This window comes from Scomber scombrus, chromosome 5 (genome assembly GCF_963691925.1).
Source record: "Scomber scombrus chromosome 5, fScoSco1.1, whole genome shotgun sequence".
NCBI lineage: Eukaryota > Metazoa > Chordata > Actinopteri > Scombriformes > Scombridae > Scomber > Scomber scombrus.
Window position 1 is genome coordinate 5,167,253 of NC_084974.1, and position 15,896 is coordinate 5,183,148.

The window sequence follows — 15,896 nt, forward strand, 5'->3', positions numbered from 1 at the left end:
GTCTGGTTTCATCTACGCCTCAGGTGTTATGCTTTTATTTTGACGGAGAACAGTCTTCCGGATTAGGGGCGGGAACAACAACATTAGCTACTGTACGCCAAATGTTTTTTTTTCTTAGGATAACCAAGCCTTGATCCACCCTACTCTGTTTCTGATTGGCTAATACTCATTGCCTTCGTCGGTTGGGCTGATTAGGTTTAGCGATGAGGAGTTTGATTGGTTAGAGTTAGTGTCAGTACATTAGAGTAAGACCATCAAAGACAGAGTAGGGCGGGTCATGACTTCGCCATCCTAGGAAAAAAAATCGCCTTCTGTATTCAGGCTGTTTGCTGTGCGTCTCAAGTAGCTAAACTACGAGAACAAGTACCATTAAAGCATACCAGGTAGTGTACAAGAAAACACATTCTCTTATACCGTTTTTTTATTCAAGTCTTAAATGTTTTATTAGAAAAAGGAGCTTGGTTTAGCTTGGCTATTAATGTTTACCTTTGCGTTACACCATGACAACAGTACGGGCATGATGTAGCTAACGTTACACGCAGTTAGCTTGACGTAACGCTTTCAGTTGTGTGATAACTGAGTCTGCATAAGTCAGATTAAAGATGTTAGCTGCAATGTGTGGTTAAACCCCCGGTGTCCTGTTCCGTTCATTAAGAATTGCAACTGATGTTAGCGACGTTAGCTAGCTAATAGGTAACGTTACTGTTCGGGAGGTGGGTTTATTTTGACAGTAGTTTGTGTTTTAACTGTGTACCGTCCGCAATACTAGTGTAAGTTATAGCAGGTTTGGCTCATTTTCTTCCAGGTTGGAGATGATGGAGGAGAAAGAGGAGCAGTCAAAGGAGGAGCAGTCAGACCTCAGTTTGAGGAAGGGAGACTACGACGGAGAGAGCCTGAGGTTAGGCACTTTTCGCATCCTCTCTGCAACTTCCCTGATTATACTAGGAGTGGTGCTCGGACCTGACACCAGCTTTCATTGTGTCAAGCCGAAAATAGCAGAGGATCAATATACATATGTTAAAAAGCTTGTAAGTGAAGCAGCACCAGGTGTGTGTCAGTAAGCTATATCATCAAATTGCCAGATTTCTGAATGGACCCTGGCCTGAGATATTTTACACCTGACCCATCAGACATACCAGAGCATGCACTACATAGAGCACACTGAGTGGATATTCACAATATGTACAACTATTTGAAATGTGAGCGTCCATTAGGATAATGAATTAAGTCTGCTTAAATAAGGTCAAAAACTAGTAAGCTGATGTTATTTTGAACCATTTAACATTTTAGTAATGTTGCACAGGAGTGTACTCACTTTTTTTACATGCTGTATACTCAGTATTCAATGTTCTTTTGCCTGGTTGTAGTGTCACAGCCATAAAGTGGCAGGGTTTACTGCTCATAAATGTCATGTCATGTGGAAAGAAACTGCTTCTATGTCTTGTCGCTGAGATATTAAATGATGTGAAGTGTCTGTCAGGGAAGTGTTGCAGGATAATGTATCTCCTAAGGACTGTGCTGCTTTCTTGTTGCTTTAAAGTAGTTTATACTTAGAATAAGCTTGATTGAAGAATCCAAGAGCCACTGATACACAATATGTTGTGTTCTTGAAGCCAGTTTGGTGTCGCCTTCTCTACACAGAGGTGACATTGTCCAAGTCTGGCCCATAAAGTCAGTCAAGAAAAACAGGCTCTACAATGTTGACATTATTCTTTAGTCCATATGTGACATTTCTGCTGAATATTGTTATTGTTATTTTGTTGAATTAAAGGTTTGTGCCAGTGCACATCGCTGGGCCCAGACCTCCTAAGGCTTTTCTGAAAGCATCTGTCTCATTTAGGGTTGAATACGCTCCGAGGTTAAACACAGTGCAATGATTGCCAGCATTCAAATCTGCCTGTATCCTGGCAGGTGGATTAGGTTGCCTAACAATACACACTTAATGCGGATTTGAATGAAAAAAACAATGTATTGCCAGAGGAAAGAGCAGCTCTGTGCTAAACAGCTTACACGAGGGAAGGGAGTTTTTATGTTCATGTGTGCAAGTTTGCAAGTTGGTTTCTCAATTTTTTAAATAGTCTTAATGTTGAGGTATTTTACAATGAGATTATACGTAGTTTTTAGCACACAAAGAAGACCTGTAGACAAATTAACCAATTCCCTAATCACTCAGTCCAACTCTGGAGTACCCAAATCCCTGAGGCGGGTCTTTCCTCATTTCCCTCTTTCTACAGAAGCCACCAGAGCTTCATACTGCTGTCCGCTTGATTCTCTTCTCACAATCCAAACAAACCTTAAATTATCAAATTTTGTATTTATATTCTTGTGTTGACAATTTTTCATCCTTCTGGAATTACTGCACGCTTTCAAATTTTTCACTTCAACACTCTGGCTTTCAAGAAGACAGCAGGACTTGTGTCAAGAACAGCTCTTGAGCCATAATGGATGATATCAGTCGGCTGCTGGGCACCATCGGGCGCATCCGCTCGGACACCGTGTCCAGCGACGCCACCCAGTCGACAGGCAGCAGACTGGCTCTGCGCCATCGGCTCAACCAGCTGATGACTTGCGTGGATGACTTGGACCCTAAAAACGAACTGCATGAGAAAGTGGTGAAAACATTGGATAACGCCTTCCTCGCCTGTGGCAGAAGAGCCAACAAGCCCAAGAAGGACAGTTTCAGGTGGAGAATGACGTCATCTTTTTTCCTGTGTCTTCTCTGTGTGCTGAAGCTGAAGAGATACAGTAGATCACATTGTAGTACAGTATTTATCTTCCCTCTAACTCTTTTCTTTTTCTCTTTAACATGCACTCAAGGATTTTCCTGCCGTATGTTAGATAAACGGCCTTATCACCAGCCAACAAGAGACACAGTTGATTCTGGTTGGATGAAGCCCTCCAGCTGAACTTTGTCCTTTGATTCTCTGTCATGCGTTTTGCTGAGCAAAGAAAATTCAATGTTATGGATGTTAAGAGTTTGGGTGAAAGGCCAACCGTTCACTGACCTGACCTGGGTGTGTAGCACACATCCCTACTGTTACAGCTTTTAAACCCAGATACTGTACTCATCAATGAAGCTCATTGATTGTGAAGCTCAAAGTATAGTGACTTTCAAATTTCTGAATTGTTTGTTTTTTTAATTATAAGGTAATACAGAATATTTTAAGGTGTTTTATAATAGCTAATAGTGTCTTTAGTTCTGAATGTTCAACTATTAGTAAAGAAATGTATATATATTTTTTAAGCAAAGTGAAATGACAACATTTTTTCCTTGCCTGCAGGCTGCAGATGGTGACTTGGAACGTGGCCACAGCCGATCCTCCGGATGACGTGAGCTCGCTTCTCCGTTTAAGCTCTCCAAAGAGTCAAGACCTCTATATCATCGGGTAGGTGGAGCAGGGAATGTGCAATGATGGGTGGGGGCAGTGGTTAGTTCATATGATTTGGAGAAAAATGACAATTAATGCTGTGTTTGTGTGATAGTCTGCAGGAGGTGTACGCAAGACCATTGAGATTCCTGTCAGACATTGTGTTTGACGATCCATGGAGTCATCTGTTTATGTCCACGTTAGCACCACGGGGCTATGTTAAGGTACAGATGTGATTAAAACATCCTCGTACACATGCACACATATTAGCTCCATTATGGCAAAAATGGTAATCATGATTATTTTAGTCCGTATTGAGATCATCATTATTTTATACAGTTACTCATTGACTCATGAATGTATTGACCTAAAAATATAATTCAGCTGAAAAAAGAAAAAAAAGTAAAAAAAAAAAAAAGAAAAAAAAGAAAAAATAGATATTCCACAATCTACCAAAACTACTAAACATATATTGAATATATAAAAATGACAAATAAAAGTAAATTAGACCAAAATAGTTGGGATAATGTTATTGTAATGATTGCTAAGATGCATGTTGTTTGGAGAGTGATCAATACTAAAATGATCATTCATCATGGTACTTTGAGAAGTAGGAAGTTTGACTCTTATCATGACTATTAAACATTGATTATTATCATGCAGTGTGTGTACAGACAGTTGAGTAACCAGGTTACAGTTGGTTATTCTCTAGAAAGCTCATTTCTTAAATGTCATGTGAACAAGAAACCTGCTCTCTGTAATTGGAGTGTGTGGGATTAGAGAAACCTGGGTCCACAGGTGGATTTAACTCCCTGGAGAACACCAGTTTCTCTGCCATGATACACGTAACCAGGTTTCTAATCGGCTTTCGACAAGTAAACATGTGTACAGTAACTGACAGCCAACAGAGCTCATTACACTTGTATCTAAAATAATAGAATCCAAAGTCTATTACGCTGAAACAAAAAAGAAAAAGCCTGTAGATGTCTAAATAAGTCAGTTTCCTCCTCTGAACATTTGACTGTTAAATTTAGACATATTTTGCAGTATGAGGAAGAGCTCTGGACTGTGTGGCTGCTCTGACACATGATGTGCTGGATTTATAACACAAGACAAAACAGCAGCATCATTGTGAAACTCATGCGGCACAATCATTATTTTATCTTGATTATCTTGTTCTCATAATTGTTTTTTAAATTCTGTACAGCAAACATATCTGCTCTGTAAATCACTTAACATGTTTTCACTTTTGAGAACAAGTAAAGGGAAGAAGAAACAAATCTCAAATAAAGCAATAATGTCGTGTTCTATCATAGACAGAGCAGATGGTCACACTGAGCCTGACCGCATCCTGATACACAACACTATAGCCACAGACTCTGAGCAACAACCTGCATTAGCTTTCCTGCTAAGTCTCCTTTTTATCTAACTTACAAACAAGAACACGTCTTGTCCTGCACCTTAACTTGTTGAACAAGCAGCCAAACAAACATTTGCATCGTGAAGAGGTGCATCGCTAACATTAGTTAACAGGCTAGATGGCTAATTAGCTGCTCAGTTACAGCACGTGAAACAGTATGTTAATGGCATGTACTGCTAATATTATTTAGTCTGTCAGCACCATTGCTGCCTCTGACTTGTAGCTACAACACTTTGTTTACTTTGTCTAATGTTCCGTACAGTGTAAATATTGTCTGAAATGAATGTTTTGACTCACCTGCCCAGAGGACTGCAAGAGAGTACATAAATACACTTTCTGCTGTATTTACTTTGTATGTGTGTGTGTGTGTGTGTGTGTGTTTTTGTGTGTGCGGTTTAGGTGTCCTCCATCAGAATGCAGGGTCTACTGTTGATTTTCTTCTCCAAACTGGAGCATGTGCCCTTTATCAGAGACATCCAGGCCACATATACACGCACAGGCATCTTCGGTTACTGGGTGAGAAACTTGTGCACACAGAATGCGTGTTCAAAAAACATCCTGCTTGATTGATCAGATTTGAGATCTGAATCACAGAATCAGAAGAAAAGAGACACTGTGCTTTTTTTTTTTTTTTTTTTCAATTGTCAAATTTTTTATTTTTATAATAGCAATTTCGCTCTTTTCTTAATGGGTAGTTTTGTCTCTCACATAGCTTAAAAAACTGAATGAAGAGTGCAGAATGGTTTAATAGACACTGGTTTGCATGTTACTTTCCCATTTGTCTCTCAGGGTAACAAAGGTGGCGTATCCATCAGTCTGTCTCTATACGGCCACAAACTGTGTTTCCTCAACTGTCACTTGGCAGCTCACATGAAATACGCCACAGAGAGAGTGGATGAGTTTGAATACATCATGGACACGCAGACGTTTGACTGTAAAAAGTCTCCAACAATTCCTGACCACAGGTGAGTGGAATACAGACTTTCATCACATGAAGCTGCACTATGTTAGACATTAATTTTCCGTCCTTCCTCCTCTCCTCTGTCCCCTCTCTCAATCCAGACTGGTCTTCTGGTTTGGAGATCTCAACTTCCGAATCCAGGACCACGGCATGCACTTTGTCCGCACCTGCATCAACAATCACACCTACAACCTGCTGTGGAGCAAAGACCAGGTTTGACAGTTTTAAAATGAGACCTCTGATCATGTGACAGTCCCAACACTGGAACGACTAACCTTGATGATGATATGAGACATCACTGTGTTTTGTGTTGTCATTCACAGTTGATGATGATGAAGAAGAAAGAGCAGGTGCTCGAGGAGTTTGAGGAAGGGCCTCTGGACTTCCAACCCACGTACAAGTTTGACTTAAACTCTGATACTTATGACAGCAGGTAACTCAATTCTAATTTAATCATGCTTTTAAAATCAGGTTTTAATTCTTGTACTTGCGTCTTAGAATATTCATTTGTATATATTTTATCTACGACTGTTTTCGACTTCACAGGGACTACAGGACATGGTTTGCCTTTAAGTAAGAGAGTTAAAAACACATGTCCACATCTTCTTTTAATGTACCACGTCACCCCTTTTTTAATTCACCTAACTGCACTTCGGTACGGACATACTGTACACACTACTTTTAACAAGATGCTAAAAGTAGTACCCTCTTCTTTTTTTAATGCAGTCTAATAACTTTGAGTCTTAACCACATGTTTTTTGTGAAGGATTAATGGAGATTACCTGCATCTGTTACTGATTGCAAGGAGACCTGTCATAATAACTACTTTAATTGGACGATATATTGTCTCAGAAATAATCGCGATAACGATATTATTGTCATTTTGTCATTTTATACCACTGATATAATGATAATAGTATAATAATAATAAGGCAAGGGGGGTGGGGGGTGGGATTGGAGAGTGGGTGCTACACTTCTGTAAAAACACAGACTGCCATTATGTGTTGGGACAGAGTCATTTACCTTTAATTCCATACGATAAGTCCATATATAGACATGATGATGTTAATAATTATGTTATTGTACGATAAGTCGATAATGTACTTATTGTGACAGGCCTAACTGCAAGTTAAGCAGGAGCTACTAACAGACTTTTCAAGACAAATGTCAGGTTGTCTCTGCAAATAAAAGATATATATTCTCCTTTTTGTAGAATATTGTCTGAGGTCACAGGCCAGTTGTTTTGGGAGCCAATACTGTTGCTGTTGAAGGTACTCTGGAGTTTATGAAGGCTACTGGCATTTTGAGCAATGGTTTTATTAGCTGGTTGTCATTTTGTTTTTATCACGTCCACAAGCATGAGGGTGCAGGCCATTCATGTGTGCTCGGCCAGAGAAAGTCTTTGCATGTTCTAATCTATCTCTGTGGAAGAAGGACTGATAGTGCCTGATAACACAAAAAGCTCAACATGAACTGAATGACTTATCTTAGAGTGCTTTATCTGTTAATATATCATAAAGCACATGCACAAACAAGATGTATGTAGATAACAGGATCTGATATTTTAAAAAATCTGCAAATGCTGTACAAAGATGGAAATTAATTCAGTTAGTTACACCTCAAGAATACACTCAACACACTTTACTGAGAAAAACGGACTGTAAATGTAACTGTTTATGACAAAACTCCATGGGCTACCTTTTTAAATAGCAAAGTATCAGTGGTCCATGTTAACCTGCATTGTTTAATACAGCGTTACTGCTTTAATAGCTTGTTTATCTAAAACGTTGTGGTCAGATCTCTCTGGGTCCCAGAACAGCTGCTGTGCAACAACTAATATGCATGGCCATAAATAGAAGTTTTGGTAAGACAGGCGCTATGACTGTGGTTAATTCCATATGTGTGTGGATATCACTCATACATGGTTGTGCTTACACTGTAAAAACCTGCAGTGATGATTTTACTTACTGATTAATGACATTTTACAGTGTTTTATGAATGCTTGATGTTGACGGTGGTTTGTGAAGTGTTAGTTACCACTGAAAATGTGGTTTTGAAAATACATTTTAAAAGTGTGTACAATTTAGTGACCTCTAGCAGAATGGACAGACATGTAATACAATATTGATAAGTATGTTTTAATTAGTGTAAAATCACCTGAAAATAAGAATCAATGTGATTTTGTTAACTTAGAATGAACCTTTTATATCTACATAGGGAGCGTGTGCTCTTCCATGGAGCCCATGATGCTGCACCGCCATGTTTCTACAGTAGCCCAGAACAGACAAACCTAACACTGGCTCTAGAAAGGGCCTTTCCCCTTTTTTGCGCAAATTTCACAGCCACAGTAGATTATCCTAAATGCTTGGGAGAGGCACTCAATGGCAATCTGCAACCTCACTGCTAGTTGCCACTAAATCCTACACACTGCACCTTTAAGACATGTTATTCTATATATCTCCTCATATCAAAACCTCATTTTAGAATTCAGTTTAACATCTAAAGACTAGAAACTGGAGACATTTTGTGTCTTTAGTCATCACATATCTGAGACATTAGCATTAACAGTGTACTAACTTTAAGATAGCAGCTTACAGCTACGATAGGATCTAACAACAAACTTGACCTGTGCCTGTTTTAGCGGCTGAATACATTGGTGCACCAATGCACGCAAAACTCTGATGCAAGTTGAGCTCACATTAAAGACAATACATTTACCTGCCGTCTTTAAATTCAGGTTTTTCATGATATGTGTTAACATAACATGAAAGTGTGTCCTGTACACCTTAGAACATTTTCCTTCCCGCAGGCCGCCTTTGCATCAAAACAAGAAAGATGAGTCAACAAAGAACCATTTTGAGTATAAATCCCAAAACTAATTTCAATATTACTTGCTGTGCTGGTTTTGTACTACTTGAAAAATGTGTTCAAGTTGCCCCATCATAAATACGCATTGATATCGAGACTGTAACTTTCCCCCCCCCCTCCCTCCATTTGTCCATCTTGCCTGGTATGCCATGTATGGTAGAATTATTGTTTTTCTGTTTTCCTCATCCACCACCAAGTCACGCACCTTGTAACAGTCCTAATTTATGCTACAAAGAGTTGACTTTGTCCCCTAACTAAACCAGCCTCCTCTGTGCTCTCCTACAATCACCCTGTCCAGCGGTAAGAAGCGTAAACCCGCCTGGACAGACAGGATCCTGTGGCGGCTCAGACCCAAAGCCCCGCCCCCCGACGAGCAGGATGCGAAACAGGTCAAGCAGCTGGAAGAGGATGAGGAGTACCCGTTGAAGATCAGGCAGGACTTGTACACCAGCAATATGGAGTACGGCATCAGCGACCACAAGCCGGTCATCGGCCTTTTCACACTGGAGGTGAGTTACCAGAGCTTTGGCCTCATTCTAACACTAACCAGCCTCTACTCTCTTTGGATCTACTTCTTCCACAAAACCCTTTATCTACTGCTTTCTGACCATGGTGCAGTTGTTATTGTAGAGCTGATGAATGCTTGTGTGTTATAGGAATCCCTTAGCTAATATGAACCCTAGAATTGATCAGGTTTTACTCTTGATAGTCAGTTTGAAGTAGTCAGTGGGAATGAGGGAATATGTTTATTTTATAATATCATGCGTAAAATCTGTCGAAATGAAAGTATTGAATACTACAGTGTAGTTTATTTAGATTCAATCCAACATGCATGATCCTGCTGCTGGAAATACTCAATAGAGTGCCAAGTGTGTAGCAATCCGCTACTGAATATAGTCCCCAACAAATGCACTATTTAAGCCTGTTTGAGTAACTTTTGCTAAAATTTACACTGCCCAGCTGTTTTAAGGAATGATGTAACCATTCTTAAAGTCTATAGTAGGACTACAGGGAAAGGGTAAAGAAGTCACAAAGTATCCAGAGACTGACCCTGAAACTGGAGCAGCTAAATGGAATTGAGCCATTGTTGATTACAAATTTACACCTGTGCTTTTCCTACTCTGACTTGTCAGCGAATTCTGGGAAATGGGAATTCTCAGTTCTTCTTCCACCATTTCTCTCTCTCTCTCCGTCCCTCCAGCTGAGGAAGATGTACGAGACTCCTCTGGTGCGTCTGCAGGCAGAAGGCGACTGGAGCGCCGACATCGACGCCATGGTTCTCTACAGCCCCTTGCAGCCGTTCTCCTCCAGCACATGGGACTGGATCGGACTCTTTAAGGTCAGCTTAACAACGACCGCTCAACACTGTCAGTTTAAATGTGACGTTTTAGTGCCAGTCTTTAAACGTGTGTATGAAATTCAGGTCGGGTTCACCAGCCTGTCGGACTACACCACCTTCACGTGGGTCAAAGATGATGAAGTGGCCTTCAACGATGAAGTCACACAGGTAGTAACTAGTTAACAGAAGCTGCTTTGATTTTATTTATCTGGAGGAATAATATCAGTAAAAGTACTCAGGTGATGATAAATGTGTCTGTTTTTCTAGGTATATATTAGTAAAGAGGAAATCCCTGTGCAAGGAGGAGACTTTGTGCTGGCCTACTACAGCAGTACTCTGAGGTGCATCATTGGAATCAGTGAACCATTCAAAGTAAGTGTACATTTACGTCATAACACTTGATGATGTACTTGAATCCACATAAAGCATGTAGGACGACATGCACAAATATGAATCCGCAAATGGACATTTAGTTTTCCTTTAATCCATTCTGACAACTTCAAATTGATATCATTTGTTACCTAAGTTCCTGGTTGTGTAGAGAGATACCAATGAGATCTGCTGGTCTCTCTTTTAGGTCCACGAGTCCAAAGTAGCCATCGAGGAAGGTTTGGTGCCCGAGAGGATCAACAGTCTTGACAAAACCGTAGCGGGTGATGACTTTTGGAAGTAGACGTGGTACGATGTAGAGATGGATCTGATCTGGCCCGGTTCACCTGAACCACAACGAGGCTTTTAATAACTATGTTTCTTAATCTGTCACCAGCTGAAGGAGCAGCTTAGGAAATATGCTGTCTGTTCATGCTGTTAGACTCTCCACTGAAAGCTCTAATGCTACTGGTTTAGTTATCAGTTACTTACACCTATGCGGTCAGTACACTTTCTTTTTTTATTTTTTTAACTGGTCTCCAGGGTCACACTTCCAGTAATATAGGAACAAGTGTTGAAGGTCTGACTAAAATAAAGGCAGCAAACATGAACAATCCATCACCTGACCTAAAAACAGAATGGATCGATTAGAGTGCTCAGGTCAAATCTTTTTTAGTCCTGGCCTGAAGCATAATAAACTGACAAAATCACTGCACTGTGTATGAGATAACATTATGAGATATGATGCAATGATTTGACCAAATATTATGTGTTTAGGTCATGAGGAATGGGAAGGAAAAGGTTAGGTGCATTGATACAATAGGAGGTAAAAATATGTGATGTACAGGCCTGCTGCTTTGTGTGATCAGTCCTGCTGTATGTGTCAGTTTGTGAGAGGAAGCTCTCCTTTCAAGGCTGTGGTGATGGATCAAAATATTTTTAAAAAAAGCTACTTTGTGAGGCTGAAAGAAAAGCTGGAATTCTTTTTATTAAAGTTTGGGTTGTTTGGAAGAATGAAAACACCCCAGTCAAGTTTCACCTGACTGCTGACAGTTATGAAAAGGGAATTGCAAAATGATCAGACTCAGATGGAGTTTATACGACCTCCAAACATACAGCAGGTTTGTGTGTGAGCAGTTTAGGCTCCAGGGAATGATCAGTGAAGAAAATGAAGACTTAAGATTTGCCCGACACAGGGTTAAGTACAAGATGATGACTGAATAAAACACTTTATGGCAGAAAGAGAAGTTTAATTTTTATTGAGGTTAGCTGTTACTTTAAAATCCTCTCTATCCTCTATATTAATACATGTAGTATTGACTTCATTCTGAGGTATGTGGTGATTTTAATCTGTACTGTCTTAAAAAAGAGCAACATTGCTGTAGTATGTAAGCTGGATCTACACATGGGTTTAAAGGATTTAGTATGTTATTTCACATATTCACGGGGGCTCAAAGAATATTTAACCATTGTGTTGTGGAAGGTAAGAGTTTTGATTTTCTCCTCACAGTATTTTAATTAACTTCAGTTGTTCCTGGAGGACTTGAAAACATAGATGTGTATTATGAATTAGTTTTTTTGGGGAGCAGGTTAGCTATGGCTCATTTTCAGCTTGGTCTTATAATTAGCCCACCAGCACTTTGCAGTTTTTAAAAGTATATATATATATATATAAACCTTTCCCTTTTTAATACTGATATTTGTATCACAGCAAAATGGAGAGTGTAAAGAAATGTTGCACTGTTTATTGTTAGTATTTATAGCTTGTCACGTCATTATAAGTGTGTATTGAGAAAGAATATTTTGTTTTTGGAGAACCATATGGATTCAGCAAGTGCCTTTTGAAATGATTGTCGCTTTACATTCATTGTACTGTACCACGCTGCTCAATTTTGATACTATATGTATCATTAATATTCATCAGATTATTTTTCACAACATGGTATCATTTTCCTGGCCTCTCGTTCTAAACTTTTCAGCCTTCAGCTATGTGTTGTACTGAATGTTACTATTTTTATTGGCTTGCTGGAATCAATTATTTTTTAGCCAATTTATGACACCTTTTTATTTTTTATTAACACTGAAGAGTGACCTATTTTCTCAGATAGTAATGAGAAGTTTTAATGTACTGTAACAAAATACCAACCAATTTATAGCTATGGAAATATTAAATACGTCTTAACTTTATTCTTTGTGTGGTGTATTGATTAAGAATTGTTTGTAATTGTTTGTGTGCTCGTCTATACGAGATATTACGGTAGCCGACGTGTGTAGTACGTTGCCATGGTAACCGTATGTTTTGTTACCTCTTGACTTCAGCGAGAGGCAGAGGACATTAAAAAGGGACACATTTACTCTGCAGAGGGGTTTGTAACAGCACGGAAAAAGGTAAGGTAATAGGAAAGAGTCTTTTGGTTTCTCTTTTGTCATAGTGTATATTTTGGGTAACGTTTTAATGAATAACTTTGACCCAGCGTAGCGCTTACCTCTGACTATCAACGTCAAACTTCTCCCACAAGATCATATTCATGGTAACAGCTTCATAACACAGGTTTAAATATATTCATGGAACATTATCAGTAACAATGAATTAAATATCGAAGTTACAACAGCCTTCACAATTCAATAACTCAGAGAAGAAATGCTCCTTTTAAAATAACATAAAAAATTCCATGACCATCATTGACAAAAGTTAAATGTCATATTGTCTGTTTATTTGTAAAATGTTCATCACTGTTTCCCAAAGTCCAAGATGACGTTCTCAAATGTCTTCTTTTATCTTGATTACAACCCAAAGATGTACAATTTACTGTCATATTTAAAAAAAATCACATTTAAGTAGCTGGAATCAAAAATGTTAGACTTATTTTCTCAAAATATGACTCAAAATGATTATATCTTCTTCCTGCCTGCCTATACTGTCAGTGACTGACCACCAGTGGAGAACAATGTCTACGCCAGACCGTAATCCCCAGGAGGGTGGTGGCCCCAATCTAGTGAGTATTGAGGTTATGCGGAACCACTCCGAGCTCTTCAGGTCAGAATGCATGAGGCTGATCATGGAAAGTGACAAAGCATGCAAGCGTATGCAAGATGACGACAACAAGCGGCTAGGTAAGAAGTGCAATCATACAAAAATCTGAGTCTGTTTTCACAAAGATTACAGAGATAGACTGTAGTGGTATTTCTTTTGCTTTTCAGATCAGCGGGTCAGAGACATCCAGTTTCTGAGGAAGGAGTTGGAGCTGAAGTTGGACGAGATTATTCTGGAGATTGATGCCCTCATAGTGTTACAGAGCAGGGTCATGAAAGCCCTAGAGGGCTGCAAAGAGCCAATGAGAGTCACCGTTCTCTGTCTGGAGGAGAGGTGAGGTTTGAAAATGAGAGAAAATGGAGAAAAGAGGATGTTATGCGATCACATAGAATTAGACATACAATACTATTTTAAAGGAGATTAAAGCCATGAATGAAAAAAGATTGGGGATAAAGAGGAAAGAACAGAGGAGTAACGCTCTTTTTTTGATTGTTCTGCAGGATGAAGCGTCTTCCCTCTGAGAGGCTGCACGATGAGGTGGACAGAGAGCTGCTGAGGGAGAGGGAGCTCATTGACGGAGTGGGTTCCCTTCTGCAGCGCGTAGCAGAGCAGATCACTGAGCAGATAAGGTAAGGGAGAAGGATAAAGCATGCAGACCTTTTGGATTTTGTAGATTACCCTGAAGCCTAAAAATAAAATGATTCACCACTTTAAGCTTGACACAGTTGGGCAACTTACTTTATAATTTCTCCTGTTTGTGCTCCAGACTGAACCGATCTGCCAAATACTACGTGGAGCAGGATCTCAAGGAGAAATCTGAGGCTCAGTGCATTGACGACTCCTGTGCCTTAATGACCACCCATTCCCAGAGCAACCTGCAGAAGTCCATAAACGCCAAGACTCTCCTGGCGAGGTGAACCAACATCTCCTTGTTTGATCCATGAAGGCAGGAAGATGATTTTTTTTTACTCCCAGGTCTTCATAATTGATTAAAACTCATTATCTCCTTCTGTTTCAGCTTGACAGTGACTCCGAAGCAGTGGGAGAACATCTCTGACATCAACATAATCAAAGCGGAGCAGCAGAAGACCAACTCTCAGTCACTACGGGCTCTGGTGGAGTCTCTCCTGGAGCAGACGGCCAGTGACATGCAGAAGCAGGTCCAGGCTACAACGTCAGCCTTTCAGCTGAATGTGCAGGAGATCAAGACGGCTAAGAGCCAGATGGAGGATCAGTTGTCTAAGGTAGGGTAGATGAGTGTGTGGAGGTCCAGTAATGATTTCTTTCATTAAGGACAGACAAATGGATATAAATGTGGTTTGACTTTATTCGATTGGATGACATTGGAGTAGATGCTAATATTGCTTTAGTAGCACATGGTGTGAATGCTGCTTCAGACACATCTCCACCCTTCCATGACACCCTGAATACTCTCCATCTTTAGCATAAAACATTATTGCATTGCTGTAGCAGAATCAATACACAGAGTATAATTTTACAGTTCATTTTGTTGACTAACGGCAGCATCCAAAGTTGCCACTGTTTCATAAAAATAATCATGTTTACTGTGCTGAAACAGAGCAAAGTTTAAAAGTTGGTTACAACCAAATGACAAAAAAAAAACCAAAACAAAATACATTGGCAGCAAGGTCTGTGGATTATCTATTGAACCTGGGACAGTATTTGCAAACACCGGTTGACCTCCGTCTGCTGTGACATGTCCCTCCTCTCTAGATTCTGTCTGAATTCGCCAGCCAGCAGAGGAATAAAGAAGATCTCCAAGCATCCATCACAGAGAATGAACATTTCCTGAGTTTGGCCCAGTCCAGACTGACTTTGCGTCGCCAGAGGCCTGGCAAAGAGCACTGCCACGATCCTGCACAGTCCCAGCTCCTCGCCGAGGTCCAGCAGCTCACCGTTCACATCAGCAAGTAAGATGAGAAGGGTCACGACCACAAATGCTTTTAAAAGTTGAAAGATGTTGTTGTTTTGATTTTGATGGATATCATAGATGTGACGATGGATTTTAAGGAAGCATGACTGTTTTCTGGCACATTCTTTCCCGTATTTGAGATATTACCATTTAGAACAAATCATTACGTGTTGTCTCTTTATCTCTGTGCTGTCAAGACTGCACGAGGCAGCGGCCCAGTCAGAGCAGCAGCAGAGGGCTCTGATTCGCTGCCAGCTGGATCTGCAGGAAAATATCGGGATCAAGGCCAACTCTCTCTACATTGATGAGGTCATCTGCGCCCAGCACAGGGAGCCCATTATCATCCATAACTTCTGAGCATGCAGCACTGGGAAGTTCCACATATACCTGGTATTTATTTCAAAGTGCATTTATATAAAAAAAAAATCACTTCAAAGTGTGTGTGTGAATAGAATTCTTTTTCATACGGTATTAAACAAGTCCTGATCTGCATTTTCTTCAGTTTAGTCTAAAGAAAGGTCTTCACTGGCAGAGCTGTGTGGCTTTGTTTTTGTGCTATCTGAAGAAATTCTCAGTATTAAAACACAACATCATGCAAAGCTTT

At 39.9% G+C, this 15,896-nt stretch overlaps 2 protein-coding genes across 2 annotated transcripts; both read left to right on the forward strand.

Moving 5' to 3' along the window:
* Positions 1 to 237: 237 nt before the first annotated feature.
* On the forward strand, positions 238 to 12,506 carry inpp5ka (inositol polyphosphate-5-phosphatase Ka). The gene is made up of 13 exons (XM_062419361.1): positions 238 to 383; positions 806 to 898; positions 3,282 to 3,386; positions 3,484 to 3,592; positions 5,188 to 5,304; positions 5,578 to 5,753; positions 5,851 to 5,962; positions 6,073 to 6,182; positions 8,916 to 9,126; positions 9,819 to 9,956; positions 10,041 to 10,124; positions 10,224 to 10,328; positions 10,534 to 12,506. Exons 2-13 carry the CDS (start codon positions 813 to 815, stop codon positions 10,627 to 10,629), a joined length of 1,449 nt encoding a protein of 482 aa, XP_062275345.1. The 5' UTR covers positions 238 to 383; positions 806 to 812; the 3' UTR covers positions 10,630 to 12,506.
* Positions 12,507 to 13,273: 767 nt separating this feature from the next.
* tekt1 (tektin 1) lies at positions 13,274 to 15,787 on the forward strand. Its single transcript, XM_062419589.1, has 7 exons — positions 13,274 to 13,439; positions 13,527 to 13,692; positions 13,860 to 13,988; positions 14,126 to 14,272; positions 14,378 to 14,603; positions 15,094 to 15,290; positions 15,490 to 15,787. The coding sequence occupies exons 1-7, from the start codon at positions 13,274 to 13,276 to the stop codon at positions 15,647 to 15,649; spliced, it is 1,191 nt and encodes a 396-aa protein (XP_062275573.1). The 3' UTR covers positions 15,650 to 15,787.
* Positions 15,788 to 15,896: the final 109 nt, after the last annotated feature.